Source organism: Panulirus ornatus, chromosome 44 (genome assembly GCF_036320965.1).
Source record: "Panulirus ornatus isolate Po-2019 chromosome 44, ASM3632096v1, whole genome shotgun sequence".
Classification (NCBI taxonomy): domain Eukaryota; kingdom Metazoa; phylum Arthropoda; class Malacostraca; order Decapoda; family Palinuridae; genus Panulirus; species Panulirus ornatus.
Window position 1 is genome coordinate 6,826,670 of NC_092267.1, and position 16,147 is coordinate 6,842,816.

Consider the following 16,147-nt stretch of genomic DNA (forward strand, 5'->3'; position numbering starts at 1 on the left):
ACATTGTGACTCACTTCTGCTTCCATGCTTCCATCCGCTGCCAAATCCACTCCCAGACATCTAAAACATCTCACTTCCTCCAGTTTTTCTCCATTCAAACTTACCTCCCAATTGGTTTGTCCCTCAACCCTACTGTACGTAATAACCTTGCTTTTATTCACATTTACTCTTAACTTTCTTCTTTCAAACACTTTACCAAATTCAGTCACCAGCTTCAGCAGTTTCTCACCCAAATCAGCCACTAGCGTTGTATCATTAGCGAACAACAGCTGACTCACGTCCCAAGCCCTCTCATCCACAACAGACTGCATACTTGCCTCTCTCTCCAAACCAACCCCATCCATAAACAAATTAAACAACCACGGAGACATCACACACCCCTGCCGCAAACCGACATTCACTGGGAGCCAATCACTTTCCTCTCTTCCTACTCGTACACATGCCTTACATCCTGCTTCTAGCAACTTGCCTCCCACACCATATACTCTTAATACCTTCCACAGAACATCTCTATCAACTCTATCATATGCCTTCTCCAGATCCATAAATGCTATGTACAAATCCATTTATTTTTCTATGTATTTCTCACATACATTCTTCAAAGCAAACACCTGATCCACACATCCTCTACCACTTCTGAAACTACATTGCTCTTCCCCAATCTGATGATCTGTACATGCCTTCACCCTCTCAATCAATACCCTCCCATACAATTTCCCAGGAATACTCAACTTAAACCTCTGTAATTTGAACACTCACCTTTATCCCCTTTGCCTTTGACAATGGCACTATGCATGCATTCTGCCAATCCTCAGGCACCTCACCATGAGCCATACATACACTGAATATCCTCACCAACCAGTCAACAACACAGTCACCCCCTTTTTTAATAAATTCCACTGCAATACCATCCAAGCCCGCTGCCTTGCCAGCTTTCAACTTCCGCAAAGCTTTCACTACCTCTTCTCTGTTTACCAAGCCATTCTCCCTAACCCTCTCACTTCGCACACCACCTCGACCAAAACACCCTATATCTGCCACTCTATTATCTAACACATTTGACAAACCTTCAAAATACCAACTCCATCTCCTTTTCACATCACCGCTACTTGTTATCACCTCCCCATTTTGCCCCCTTCACTGATGTTCCCATTTGTTCTCTTGTCTTACGCACTTTATTTACCTCCTTCCAAAACATCTTTTTATTTTTCCTAAACTTTAATGATACTCTCTCACCCCAACTCTCATTTGCCCTCTTTTTCACCTCTTGCACCTTTCTCTTGACCTCCTACCTCTTTCTTTTATACATCTCCCAGTCATTTGCAATATTTCCCCGCAAAACTCGTCCAAATGCCTCTCTCTTCTCTCTCACTAATAATCTTACTTCTTCATCCCACCACTCACTACCCTTTCTAATCTGCCCACCTCCCACACTTCTCATGCCACAAGCATCTTTTGTGCAAGCCATCACTGCTTCCCTAAATACATTCTATTCCTCCCCAACCCTGTTTACATCCTTTGCTCTCACTTTTTTCATTCAGCCCTCAGTCTCTCCTGGTATTTCCTCAAACAAGTCTCCTTCCCAAGCTCACTTACTCTCACCACTCTCTTCACCCCAACATTCTCTCTTCTTTTCTGAAAACCTCTACAAATTTTCACCTTCACCTCCACAAGATAATGATCAGACATCCTTCCAGTTGCACCTCTCAGACATTAACATCCAAAAGTCTCTCTTTCACACGCCTATCAATTAACACGTAATCCAATAACGCTCTCTGGCCATCTCTCCTACTTACATATGTACACTTATGTATATCTCTCTTTTTAAACCAGGTACTCCCAATCACCAGTCCTTTTTCAGCACACAAATCCACAAGCTCTTCACCATTTCCATTTACAACAATGAACACCCCATGCACACCAATTATTCCCTCAACTGCTACATTACTCACCTTTGCATTCAAATCACCCATCACTATAACCCGGTCTTGTGCATCAAAACTACTAACACATTCACTCAGCTGCTCCCAAAACACCCGCCTCTCATGATCTTTCTTCTTATGACCATGTGCATAGGCATCAATAATCACCCATCTCTCTCCATCCACTTTCAGTTTTACCCATATCAATCTAGAGTTTACTTTCTTACACTCTATCACATACTCCCACAACTCCTGTTTCAGGAGTAGTGCTACTCCTTCCTTTGCTCTTGTTCTCTCACCAACCCCTGACTTTACTCCTAAAACATTCCTAAACCACCTTTGAGCTTCGTTTCACTCAGAGCCAAAACATCTAGGTTCCTTTTCTCAAACATACTACCTATCTCTCAGAGCCAAAACATCTAGGTTCCTTTTCTCAAACATACCACCTATCTCTCCTTTGATTTGATCAAGTAAGCAATGAAAGGGTGAAAGAGATGTGTGGTAATAAAAAGAGTGTGGTTGAGAGAGCAGAAGAAGGTGTATTGAAATGGTTTGGTCACGTGGAGAGAATGAGTGAGGAAAGACTGACAAAGAGGATATATGTGTCAGAGGTGGAGGGAACGAGAAGTGGTAGACCAAATTGAAGGTGGAAGGATGGCATGAAAAAGATTTTGAGCTTTCGGGGCCTGAACATGGAGGAGGGTGAAAGGTATGCAAGGAAGAGAGTGAATTGGAACGATGTGGTATACCGGGGTCGACGTGCTGTCAATGGCTTGAACCAGGACTTGTGAATCATCTGGGGTAAACCATGGAAAGTTTTGTGGGGCCTGGGGGATGTGGAAAGGGAGCTGTGGTTTCGGTGCATTATACATGACAGCTAGGGACTGAGCGTGAACAAATGAGGCCTTTGTTGTCTTTTCCTAGCACTACCTCACATGCGTGTGGGAGGAGGGGGTTGTCGTTTCATGTTTGGTGGGGTGGTGACGGGAATGAATAAAGGCAGCAAGTATGAATTATGTACATATGTTCATGTCTATGTATGTATATATATGTATACATTGAAGTGTATAGGTATGTATATGTGCATGTGTGGATGTATATATATATTCATGTGTATGTGGGTGGGTTGGACTATTCTTTCGTCTGTTTCCTTGCACTACCTCGCTAACATGGGAGACAGCGACAAAGTATAATAAATAAAATAAATAAATTTGTCGCTGTCTCCTGCCCATAGTAAAAACGAAAAGGCAAGCTACAGTATGAATCATGTGGAACTGCAAAAGGTAAACGTGGAAAATTACTTGTATGTAACAATCTCTGGTGATCTAAAGACAAGTATACAGTGCACAGAGGCAGCTAAAAAAAAAAACGGGGAACAAAGTTCTTGGGTTAATAGGAAGGGCTATTGAATTTAAGTCCATGATTTTACCTTACTCTTTACATGTCACTCATTTGTCTCAATCTTGAATACTGTGTTCAGCTTTGGACATCCTACTTGAGAGATACAGAGAATGGAGGGAGTATAGAAATGAGCTACCAAGATGACTGCCAGACTGAGAAACAAATCCTACGAGAGCAGACTAAGCAACTAAAATCTATCTAGTTTAGAAAAGAGAAGGTTAAAGGGTAATCTGATACTGGCTTTCCAGATTATATAAGACTGAAAATTTTGATCTAATGACTAACATGGGAATAAATTCATCTGATTTCACTCATAGTAATGGTTGCAAACTCATGGGCAAACGATTTACTTACAAAGAGGCAAAATACTTTTTCTTCAAAAGCATAGTTAACATATGGAATAATTTACCAATTGGAGTGGTTGAAAATAGTAACATAGATACGTTTAAGAATACACCTGATATATATTTTGCTTCAAATACACAACTGACAATATTTGTGCCTGCTTAGGTACATGATATATGATTCTCTGATCTCTCCTACTCTGAATGAAAGCCTCAAAGGGACCCTGTGGTCTGTTGCTGTTTGAATTCCTTTGAATTCCTCTATGTGTGTGTGTGTGTGTGTGTGTGTGTGTGTGTGTGTGTGTGTGTGTGTGTGTGTGCGTGTGTGTGTGTGTGTGTGTGTGCTGATAACTAAGAGGAAAATGAAACACAATAAGTTCCCAAGTGCACTTTTGTATAAAGATCACATCGTCAGGGAAGATATGTGACGCCAATGGTAAACAAGTGCTTATTAATGGTATCTTAGCTCCGCTCTGATCTTTCTAATTCAGATGTGACCCAATTTTCAGCTAGATACTTCATTGGTGAACCGTCAATATTTGCCTCTTTGAGTTTCTCTAAACTCTCCCTTTTAGCAAACAAGCTTCAGTCCTGTATGTTCTATACTTTTCCAAACCTTTTATCAGCTAAACCATAAGCTTCACTGATTGCTCCATCTCTAACAGTGCATATCACTCTTTCTTTTGCTTCACTTAATTGCCTACATATTTCTGTTTGTATGACCCTGGGTCCACACTCCTCTACATCAATCTCAATTGTGTGTGTGTGTGTGTGTGTGTGTGTGTTACATCTGTAATACAGCCACTAGTCAAAGTGGTGGCTTACAGCACTTTGACTTTTAGGATAATTAGCAAACTAGCAATCAACAATTTTTCAAGTATGATAAAAGTTAGCAAACTAGCAATCAACAATTTTTCAATTATGATATTTTCAAAAATTCCTTGCAAAAGACATGTAGAATGTTTAGAGCACACAAGTTATTCAATACCACCAAAAAAAAAGCCTCAAACATGCATTATATAACAAGTATATAATCAGTTTTTCATGATACCATAAAAAAATAACAAATCGGACTGGAATAATTACGACACTACAATACCAAAACCTTGGAAAACAGGCAAGATATAGGGAAAAAGCACTGCATGAGGAGGTAAATTGCTGAAATTCCTTGAATTCACCAACCTGGTGCTGACCTTGGGTGGGGTCACTTATAGGTGTTTTGTCAAAATGCTAAAGAGGAAATTACTCGTACCAGAAAAGTTGCACTTTTTCAAACCTACCTTCATTGTTCCTTGAAGGGCCTATTCTGGTCACATGGTGACAACTCCTTAAGCATTCCTCTCTCTTTAGTGTATAACTTATATGGGCTAACTGTTCCATTATTCTTAATTCGTTACCCTCTCTATCTATCTGTCACTGAAAACATTATGAAATATCCTTATACCATGCACTGTATAGCTTCATCTGCAAGGGGCACGTTTTCCTTAGAAAAGTTACCTTCCTATCTGTAATGTTAATCAAAGGTCCTGTATGCAATCTACAAAAAAAGCTTGAAGAAAACCTGATACAGGTACTAGAAAAGTGATTTGCTTCTTTTATGCTTTATGCACTTTTTAACAGTTTACAATCAGAACTTTGCCTCATGAACACCACAAAAATGATACAAATTTTCACTTCATGTAAACAGAGGAAAATTCCTTACTAAGATTTACAACAAGTACACTAAAACTGCATATATTTTCTTTTGACAGTAATTGATCAAAATATATTTTTACCAATTACTAGTTTATCTTCATTATTTCTTATTTCAATTAGTTAATTACGGGCATAAAAAGATGAAAAAAGGAACAAAATTTTTTTTAGAAAAATAAACATTTCCACAAACATATAAAAACATTTTCTTTCATATTTGTTTGCCAATCTATCTATACCTCTGATGCCTGTTCCAATCTGAACTCCCTTAAGGGGTGGCCACAGCAATAGAGTCTCTATAACTAGTGAACTCCATTACTGCTGCGTACCCTTTAGTGCCTCACCTCTGACAGGCCACTAGCAGAGGGCAACTCAAGCACAGTTGACTACTTTTACCTAATTCTCCTACTTACTACCTACTGACTTAATTCTATCTTATTCTCCTATCTAATACTTCTACATCATGTTTCTAACTAATGCTCCTCCTGAAATGTTCTTCCCTACTACTACCTGTTGCTACTTACCATTTTGCAAAAAGGCAGGGATAACCCATAGTGCTAACCAAAGGAAAATCTATCTATGAAGACTAAACTGTGTGAGTTAAGTGTTGTCAAGTGTTGTGTGTGACAAGGAGAGATTGTGTGTTTGTGAACAGAATGCCAATAATCCCACATGTGAGTGAGGCAGAAAGAAAAGACAGCTACCTGGGTCAGAGGAGTGCAACTTGATAACCACTAAAGTGCTGGCTTACTAAATGGCTGTCACTAACCCTCCCAGTACCCAGGCAGGTTGTACTGTCAATATACCTCCCTGGTTGCTGGTTGCCTACCAACTACTACCTATAACTTGTTTGCCATTTTCAGCATAACAAGATAGTGCCACGAACAGACAAAGAAAGGTCTCACTTGCTCACATCCACTGTCTACCTGCCACGTATAATGCAATGAAACCAAAGCCCCCTATGCACAGCCATGCCCAACAACCCCAACTGTGTTTTCCCTGACATCTTCGTATGTCCTGGTTCTTCCCATTAACTTCATGTCACCCGCTGTACATCAATTCACTTTATCCTATACAACCCTCAAACCCTCCTAAATATTAAGGCCCAAATAACTCACTCCATATTTCCACCTCCTCCTTGGTTTCTCCTTTCTTCTGATATGTATACCCTCTTGCTCAGCCTCTCCTTCCTCATCCTCTTCAAATGTCCAAACCATGTAAGCACACTTTTTCAGCTCTCTCATTCATACTCTTCCTTCCACCATACCTCTTATCCTATCAAAAAACTTAGATACATAAAGATACCAAAAATAAGTTTCACAATCGTTATGTTTTGCTTTACTTCAATGTGATTTTCCTAAAAATGTTGTATGGTACTCATTACAGGCAAAGAGAGGCAAAATTCCAACAGGTAAGGACAACTAAACCTTTTGTAAGACTTTTCGTGGAAACAACTCACAACCCTCCTTTAAAGCGTTGTCTGTGTAAATAGAATTCTGGCAACTTATCTTCATAGCTTGACCTTCAAAGCCAGGTTGTGGGAGTAGACAACACATTCCTTCACACAAATTATATAGCATTTGTTGATGATGAGTGACTACGAGCAAAATCTATTGTAGTAAATGTAGGTATAGTTGGGTAAGATACTCACCAGCTTTCAGGAATATATTTTTCATGGGTTTCAACCTGAATCTAAACACTAACATTATCACACATACAAAAAAGGTCTTCCTGATTAACCCAGGGCCAGCATCCACCTTACTGTCACATGGTTAAGAATTGGGTGTTTAGATAATAGGGAGGATGTTTATGCATCTACATTATTCCATGAACTTGACGACTTTGATTTTCTAGTACTTTAGAGGTGTGGTGCAATACCATTACTGGTTCTATGTTGCATGTGGCTTGGTGAGCAGTCAACAGTGTCACTCTCAAGCTCCACTAACCTCCTGAGTTTCCTCGCCAGAAGCATCCACGGAGCCTTGTCGGGTCAAGTACTTGGAGGGAATGGACTCCCCTCTGAGGAGTGGACGTCTGCGGCGGCCCCCACGGCCCACTACAGATCCGCCATCACGCCCACGCTCACCCTCGTGTGGCACCGACGCTCCATTCTCTCCTGGGCTTGAGCTGCTGCCCACCGGGCTACAATGACAGGGTCCTCAGTCTTTCATTACTAAGCAGCAAAACATGCACCAAACACCTGCAGCAGCCACTGATGCTACTGCTGCTATCATGATGGGTGTGGGTGGCCACCAAAGGTCTGAGTCATACACCAAGTTGCACCCCACATGCTCTACAAGACTATATGTTAACTAATTTACACTTCAAACCTCGATATCTATGGACAATTGTCGGTTATGTTCCATAACTGATTAATATGTGCTTCCTAACATTCACAAGCTGAGCTAATAGCACACAATTTGCAAAACCATGAACTTGAGGGCCTAAATCACAAATCTGCTCAATATAATCTTAGAGAAGAAATACTATCAAGGGTACATACTACATATCATAGTACATAACTATACTTTGGGATAATGCCAAATTCTTGTTCAAACAGGATGAAAAAATTAAAAAACAGAATTCAAAGTAGGACTGTGATGGTGATGTTCCCACAACCTTCATCAAGTAATGCCAAGACCAGGAACTACCTTCTTCGATCAGGCATGATTCATCTAACTCCTTATCCCCCAATAAGACTATCACTTTATACTTCAATATTTGTACTAATCATAAAAATTACCAAAAAATATTTCTACAAAAGGAAAATCCTAAAACTAACAATGCACTACAAAAAGAAAAAATGCTCAGAAGAATATAGTCCACAGTATTCGACAACCACACCAACTTACAGAGCTTTTTTTGCTGAGGTAGTGAAGGCTCAAGTGGCTGCACGAAGAGTTCTGATTGGTCCAGAGAGCAGTGATGTCACAAGGCGAGAAGGGAGTAAATAAGGCCATGCTTAAGTAACCAAAGACTTCATATAGTTCTAAAAACTCAATCTGGGTACAGAAGGGACAAACAAAATTTGTACTTTGTGAAAAATAACCCAGTCAAGAACTATACCTAGTACAGCTTAAAACTCAGGTTGAATATCAAGCTCCTCATTAGTGAGTATAAAGTCTGTAAATGAAAGTACTAATAAGGCATACATATACAGCAACTATATTACAGTTATAAAAATGTTTACAGTACATAGATTTAGTTCTGTATGCTGATGTAATTCTCACTGAGTTATTATCTTTTTTTTGTATAACTATACATAAAGTTAGCAGATGAAATGTCAAAGAAAAACACTTAACTCAAGCTTATAATCAGAAAAAAGAACATCCATGCATAAAGTGGAATGCAAAGCTGACTCCTTTTTGTTGGCTAATTAATGTTCCTTGGAACATTTCACACACACACACACACACACACACACCTACATGAATATCAAATACTGTAGTATTGTCTGTTCAACATATACACCTGCTGATGATGCCCGTTTGATAGCAAAAAATTTAACAGCTGCAAGAATAAGTAACTGTGCATTTACTTTCAAATGATAATAATTCCTACTATCATGCTTCTGGATTTAAGCATATACAACTGGTTTGGAATTAACATACCTCTGTGATGTGATGCTCTCATTAGACGAGGACAGAAGATCAACACTAGTTTGTGCCCTGACACGTCTCTTGGGTGAGTGACGTCGAGGTGATCGGTCCCAGTTGGGGGGCTCAAGGCGACTCTTAACCACTTCACTCTGCCCTGCAACCCCAACTTCACTAACTCCCTCATTGCATCCAACACTTCCAAGACCTAACAAAGATTTAAGTCCTTTCCCTGGGGAACGCTTAAGTCGCTTACGACCCAAACGTTTAAGAGGGGCAGCAGAAGCATGGGAATCAGAGTGGAGAACTTCTGAGGACGGGCAGTCATAGAGGCCATCAGAGTCAGTGTAAGGTAATTCGGGCTTCCCACTGACCCCAAAAAATGCTGGGTATATCCTTGCTACACTAAGACGGGAGTCACTTATAGGAGACTCACTTCGAGAACTGACTGGGCTGAGTTTGGCAGGCTTTTCAGTCAGACAGTCTTCTAAAGATGACTCACTATGTAGCGAGCTGTGTACTACAATTGCTGGTGGTGACCTTGTTAAGCGAGGTGATTCTTTGGGAAAAGAATGGCTACTGGATAGCAACAGCCGCTGTCTTTGTGCCTCTGCTTCATCCACACTAGTCTTTTGTGCCTCAAGTCCCGGCAGTACACAATCACTGCACTCATCATTAGTATCTAACTCTAGAGCAGAGTCTGCTTCTGGCTGAGAGGCAGCAGGGTCATCTGTAGTTTCAGAGTCAGTCTGAAGTGGGGAAGGAACAGGTACAGAAACAGTCTCTGTGGGCGGTGATTTGAGCAAAGGTCGACGTTTAGTTCTAGGTGGTGGACTAGCACTTGGTGGAGGGCTGGTTATGTGAGCAGGCCGGGAGGGTATTGATGAAACAGAGGGAGTTGATGGCTCCTCTGGACACAATGGATTGTTGGAGGAGCACCGCGAAGGTCCGGGAGAATATGCTGAACTATATCCTGATGAACTAAGATTCGATTCAGAGGCTCTCAAATCAACCCCAAGAAAAGGACTGAGGTAGCAAGAGGAGGGTCCACCTCGCCGACATCCACTTGTTGGAGAGTCTGTGTCAGACTCAACTTCACTCAGCATATTGGTGACTGTAATGGCTGGGGCTGGCTGTGAATCCAGTGACCCAGACTTCTCATGTTGCAGTGGACGCCGTCTTGGAGGAGCCACAGGAGATTTTGGGGTTTCAGGTGCCTCAATACTTATGGTAGGAACAGGTGGGTATTGCTTTCTCAATGCAGGGGGCGAAGCTAAGGTGACATTAAGAGTTGGTATAACAAGAGGCTGTGGTTGTGGCGGTGGTGAGGGTGGGTCATCATCTGCAGAAGAGACAGTAATAAGAGGAGCCTGCAGGATGCTTCCCACATCAACACTCTGTGAGCGTGTACGAGGTGCAGAATCCCAACGCACATCAACAGCATCACGTGGAGCTGAATTCCATCGTATCTCATCGGCATCCTCTACCTTTATCACTGGAACTGGTATACTTATGCCTCCACAGGCACCACCAACTGAATTTTCACCCTTTTCTGGACTGAAATCTAGTAAATTGGCATTTGGAATGTGTAATGGCGGAGGTTTGGTTTTAATTTTAGGTGATGTGGCTGGGGATACATTTGGTGATGTCACAGGGGAAGGTGTTCTGGATGAAAGTGATGATGAAGGTGTCACTGTCACTCCAGTGGGTGATAGTGTCTCTGACCTAATACTGGTGTAGGGAAGACTTTGCGAATTTTTTAGGGATGTGAAGAAGACTCTGTGATCTGGACCAGAGCTGTCAGAACTACTACGCTCTACAGATATGGATAGCGAAAATTCAGATTCTGTATCTTCACTGTCTTTGTTATCATTTGATTCTGAACTGGTGCGTGGTTTAGGTCGGTATCTGCAGGGTGTGGGAAGGGGTGATGGTACAGGAGTGGGCACTGGTGTAGGTAACTCTGTGATGGGAGAGAGACAACGATGCTGGTCATTTGTAGGAACCTCTAAGGTGATGACTGGTCCAGTGTGCTGTGTAGACCCTCCAGCAGCTTGCACCTGCAAATATAAATAATCAATGGACAACCGTGTTCAACTCAAAGTATAAGACCTAAAACTATACATAAATGCATAATATATATATATGTATGAATGAAGTGAGAGACTGAATTATTGGGGCCTGAACATGGTGTGCTCAGAATAGACAAAATTCAAGTGATGTGGTAAAAAGGGGGCAATGTGCTGTCAGTGGGCTGAACCAGGTCATATGAAATTTTTGGTGAATTAGGAAACCACAGAAATGTGTATGGTGTTTGGCAGCAGATAGGTGGGCTTTGGTTTCAGCGCAATGCAAATAAGTTTTATTGTTTAATCTGGTCTTGGCAATACCTCATTAATGCAAGAAACAGGCATAAGATATTTACATACATAAAGGTAAACACATATACATATAGGTATATATCTTTCATATATGCATGCCATTTCCCACATCAGCAAGGAAGTACATAAAGGTAAACACATATACATATATGTATTTATCTTTCATATATGCATGCCATTTCCCACATCAGCAAGGAAGCATCAAGAACAGATGATAGAGACTTTTCTTTTCTTTCATACTATTCGCCATTTCCCGCATCAGCGAGGTAGCGTTAAGAACAGAGGACTGGGCGTCTGAGGAAACATCCTCATCCAGCCCCCTTCTCTGTTCCTTCCTTTGGGGAAAAAAAAAAAAAAAAGAGAGGGGAGGATTTCCAGCCACCCGCTCCCCTCCCATCCCTCTTAATCGCCTTCTACAACACACAGAATTCATACATCAATGTTATACTATAAAAGTACTTTTGTGCATCTTTACATCTTAATATCATGTTTTGTCCTCTGTCTGCTCTATCCTCATATCTCTCAAAGAACTCTTCACTGTCCACACCATCATCTGTTTTTAACACTTAAAGATTGTAATTAGGTTACCCTTCACTCTTCTTTCTTCCCAGGTGGAAAAATTTAGAGCCTTTGGCCATTTCCTGTAACTCAAATTTATCATTTCTGGTACTATCTTTGTTGCCCTCTTTAGGACCTTCTCTACTGGCCTTCTTTACTTAAGTCTGGTGACCAAAATGAGAGGCATACTCTAGTTTTGGCCTTATGTAGGTTATGAACAGCTAACTAAATATTTCCTTATTCATATGCTTGTAAGCTAATCTGATATGCCAAAAGACAGTGTGTCTCCTTTACTATTCCCCTAATGTGGGATTTTGGTGCTTTGTGATGAGGTCAACTCACAACATCTTCTCACATACAGAATCCAAAAGCTTATGTCCTTCCACATAATAATCGTACAGAGTTCTACTTTCACGCCGTTCCATCTTCATCACCTTGCATTTACTTTGGTTGAATTTCATCAATCATGTATCAGACCAACTTTGGAGTCTGTCAAGGTCAACTAGACTGCAAATACTTACAGCATATGCAATCCTGCAGGTAGGAGTCCATCTGTCCTCACAAATCATTCACTTAGATTAAGAATAATGGTTTATCCATCTGAAGAATGTTCTTCTGACATGTGTCCTCTGTTCCCTTCCACTCAGTTAATCTTCTAGCCATCAAAGGAGTCTCACTTGTTTCTGCCTGATATTCCAGCTTCTTAATCAGACTCCCATGCATTTCAATGTCAAATTCTTTCCAGCCGTTAGGATATAAACAATTTACCCAGCCTTTCCTTTTGTCTCAGAGCTGTCTCTCACACAGAAATCTGATGGGTTTATAACACATGATTTCCTTTCCCCTTTGCATGGGTCAAGACTTTTAGCATTCTGTTAAAACTGTCTTTCCTAGATATCTCAATGTTTTCTGAAGCCTATTCCCCATTTCATCTTAGTAGTGTCGGGGCTATAGAGTTGCCCACTGTGAAAATACTTTTAACCTTGTTCCTTCTGTATCAACCTTGACTATTTTTCTCTTTGAATCTACTCCTGATGAATTTATTGAAAAGTTTTGGATTTTCACCTGCCTCATCCACAATATTTTTTCAAAATTTCTGTTTCTCCTTTATCCTGCTATATTCAATCCTTGATTTTCTATACCTTGCATATGAAGGTAGGATGGAGTGTTATCTATATTTCTGCCACTGCACATCTTGAAGCTCCCTTGATTTTTTGACATTTTTTATCAAACCATTCTTCCCTTTTCTGAACTTCTACTCTGAATTAGAGACTAATGGTACACATGTTCCCATTCCGTTATAAATTTCAAAGAACCTTTCACCACAACAATCTGGTTCCTGGCTACTGAACTCCATTTCCCAATCTGTATTACTCTAAAAATTTCAGTTTTGCATAGTTTACACTAGTGTATCTCCTCCTCAATTCCTGTTTCATCTCTGCTCACTTATCTTACTCATTTTCCACATAATCCTGCTTACACATTACATGATCATTTTCTCCCAGTGTTGTATCATATGTGATATCTTCAATACCTCTGCTAATACATGTAAAGATTAGATCTAGTTATGAGGGTGAATCAGTCCTTATCCCAATCAATTCACTGACATGCTAGTATAGGATATTTTCCAGTACATATTCTAAAGACTTGTGTCTCCATGATTCCCTGTCACTATGAGAATCCAAATCTGAATGTTCTAACTTCATATAGATAAAATTCTCTATTATCTATACTGTACCTTCTCTGAGAAGTGTATATTTTCCTGCTTTATGTACCACCCTCATTGCTCTTTCACTGTTGTCACTGTGTATTTGTATTTGTTAAAGATTGTTAAAGTGTGTGTGTGTGTGTGTGTGTGTGTGTGTGTGTGTGTGTGTGTGTGTGTGTGGGAAATATGCATGAACTGTGAAATTAACTTCACAGATGTTAAACCATTCTTTATAAGCACTAAGTCAAATTAAGGGAGGAGCACAGAGGTTATCTACATTATATTTTGAGAATAAGTGAAGTAGGAGATTGAAAGTTGGTTCATATTAATGTATATTATGTCCATGTTGAATGAAATAACAAAGAACCTGCATACAAGGGAAGAAAGCTCAAAATATGCATAACTAATGTGTCAACTAGTATGACAGCTTTCAAACTTATAAGAAAATAAACGATGACCATTACTCAGTCAGACAGGAAAGGGCACCATACAAACAATAGTACCTGTACTTGGAGTGTCCCAGGGACAGTAAGTGTGTCCTGCTTGGACTGGGGTGGCGCCTTCTGTGGTGTTGTGGGTGTGGTGGAAGGCGATGGGTGGGCAGAAGAATCGTCAAACTCCGAACCATGAGGACTAGAAGGGTTCGATACAGAAGGACGACCAGATCCACCTGAGGATATCAAGTGAGCAGTCACTTTTCATTCTGATATCTTGTATTGGTAGTGTGTGATGCTTTGTAGTTGTAGTGATGTTTTGTGTGTGTCTATGTAGGGGGGAGTGTGAGGCAACAGAGCAGTAAGTGTTCAGAGTCTTTATTGTGGTGAATGTACTGTAAATATAAAGAGTTGCGAGACATAATGAATCAATGTTTATAATGTTTTCAGTATATATACATATAGATATCTTAAATCAATCTATTTTGTAAACTTAAGAAAACTAAAGGTTGCAGTAACTTACCAAAATTCTTAATCATGGCAAGAAGTGAATCAGCAGAGGATATTTTAACCATCTTTGTGCGGCTCTGTGGAGAAGACGTCTTAGATGAGGGGGATGATGAGCTCTTTACTGTTAGGAGTCGCTTTGGGGGGTCAGGTGTCATCTCAGACGATGACACATCAGGAGTTTCCATCACATCCTCACTCCCAGACCCACTGTATCTGGTGAAAATGGAACTATGCTAGATAAAAAGGAAAATCAATACAACAGCATGGTTTCTATGAATACTTGCCAGGATTCAGAGGCAGGGAAAAGGATGCATGGCACCAGCTTGAGATTATGGAAGTCAGTCATGATTCCCACTGGGGAAGTTGGAGTAACAGAAACTGGTAGACTTACAAAGAAATTGTACTCAAAGGATGATCTGGGTGAAAGAATGAAAAGTGAAGTGCAAGCAGTAATCACACACTGTCATGGGAAAAGTTTACCTTTGGGCATGACGTATCCGAGGTGACCTCCTCGGGGAACGACGAGCACCACCAAAGCCAAAGATCCTGCTAGGTGATTTTTCCTCAGTACAACTCATGTCTGATGATGAGGAACTCATCTCCTTGGACATCTTATCCAAGAGCTTGGCGAATGTGACTTTTTTGTCCTGCTTGGAAGGTGAGGGTGCAAGGGAGGTGAGGGAAGTTTCATGAATAAGGCCCTCAGCAACACCAGCATCACCAGCAGCACTGCGGAGCAGTTCTGCGGCTATGTCAGCACTGCGTGTGCGCTCCTGAAATATGCCACATTGTAATCACCAAAAATTCTAAACTGTATAATTCCATTAAGTCACTGTAAACAATTGCCACATATGAACACAAAACTTTGAGTTACGGAGAAAAAACAAGTTGAAAAATGTGAAAACTAATTACAGTCATGGATTCACAGATTCTCAGATGCAGTAAATTTAATCAGATAGACAGTAAAGATAAATGAAAAATAGAAAATGCACCAGACTTAGAGGAACGATACATATTACAACTGCATGCAAGCAGGATGAGAACAGATTGTTTTTCACCATACCGAAGAAGATGTACTGACTTCCTGAAAAATGGACATGTGAATAATGTTAATACAGAATCTTTATATTGTAAGAAGAAACATGAACATGCATTCAAGTATAAAGAAATTGATAGAGGAAAAAATTTATGAAGCTGTAGGACTTAATATGATGCATGAAGATGTGATAATACTCCATATGTATGTAACATATGAAATGCACACACATTCTAACATGTTTGATTTTCATGCACTTATGCAAGGCTCAATTTTCCTAAACAATGATGCCATGTTTTCCTAAATCTTTGAAATATAACAGTTAGCTAACAGTTAGCTAAGAGATATAGGCTAATATCTTTCACACAGCTCAAAAGTGAGAGGTAATCAAGCTTCATGGAAGTGTCAATATAAATGGGACTTTAACTTGAATATCAAATTAATACTGAGAATTCAACAGTATTATTCATCTCTTACTACAAGCATTACACTTTTTATCATCTTCCTTACTATTTAGGTTTACATTCACCTGTCTATTTATACATCTATCAATCTATCCATATCT

At 40.2% G+C, this 16,147-nt stretch overlaps 1 protein-coding gene across 1 annotated transcript in view; it reads right to left on the reverse strand.

The window, feature by feature from the left end:
- Nucleotides 1–16,147, reverse strand: part of LOC139762695 (uncharacterized) — a 124,210-nt gene that overhangs the window by 69,042 nt on the left and 39,021 nt on the right. The window contains exons 9-14 of the mRNA XM_071687662.1: nucleotides 15,610–15,630; nucleotides 15,027–15,319; nucleotides 14,560–14,759; nucleotides 14,106–14,272; nucleotides 8,971–11,015; nucleotides 7,306–7,501 (exon numbers count right to left, since the gene is read on the reverse strand). Of these exons, the coding sequence (XP_071543763.1) occupies nucleotides 7,306–7,501; nucleotides 8,971–11,015; nucleotides 14,106–14,272; nucleotides 14,560–14,759; nucleotides 15,027–15,319; nucleotides 15,610–15,630 (2,922 nt within the window). The remainder of the gene's footprint in view (nucleotides 1–7,305; nucleotides 7,502–8,970; nucleotides 11,016–14,105; nucleotides 14,273–14,559; nucleotides 14,760–15,026; nucleotides 15,320–15,609; nucleotides 15,631–16,147) is intronic.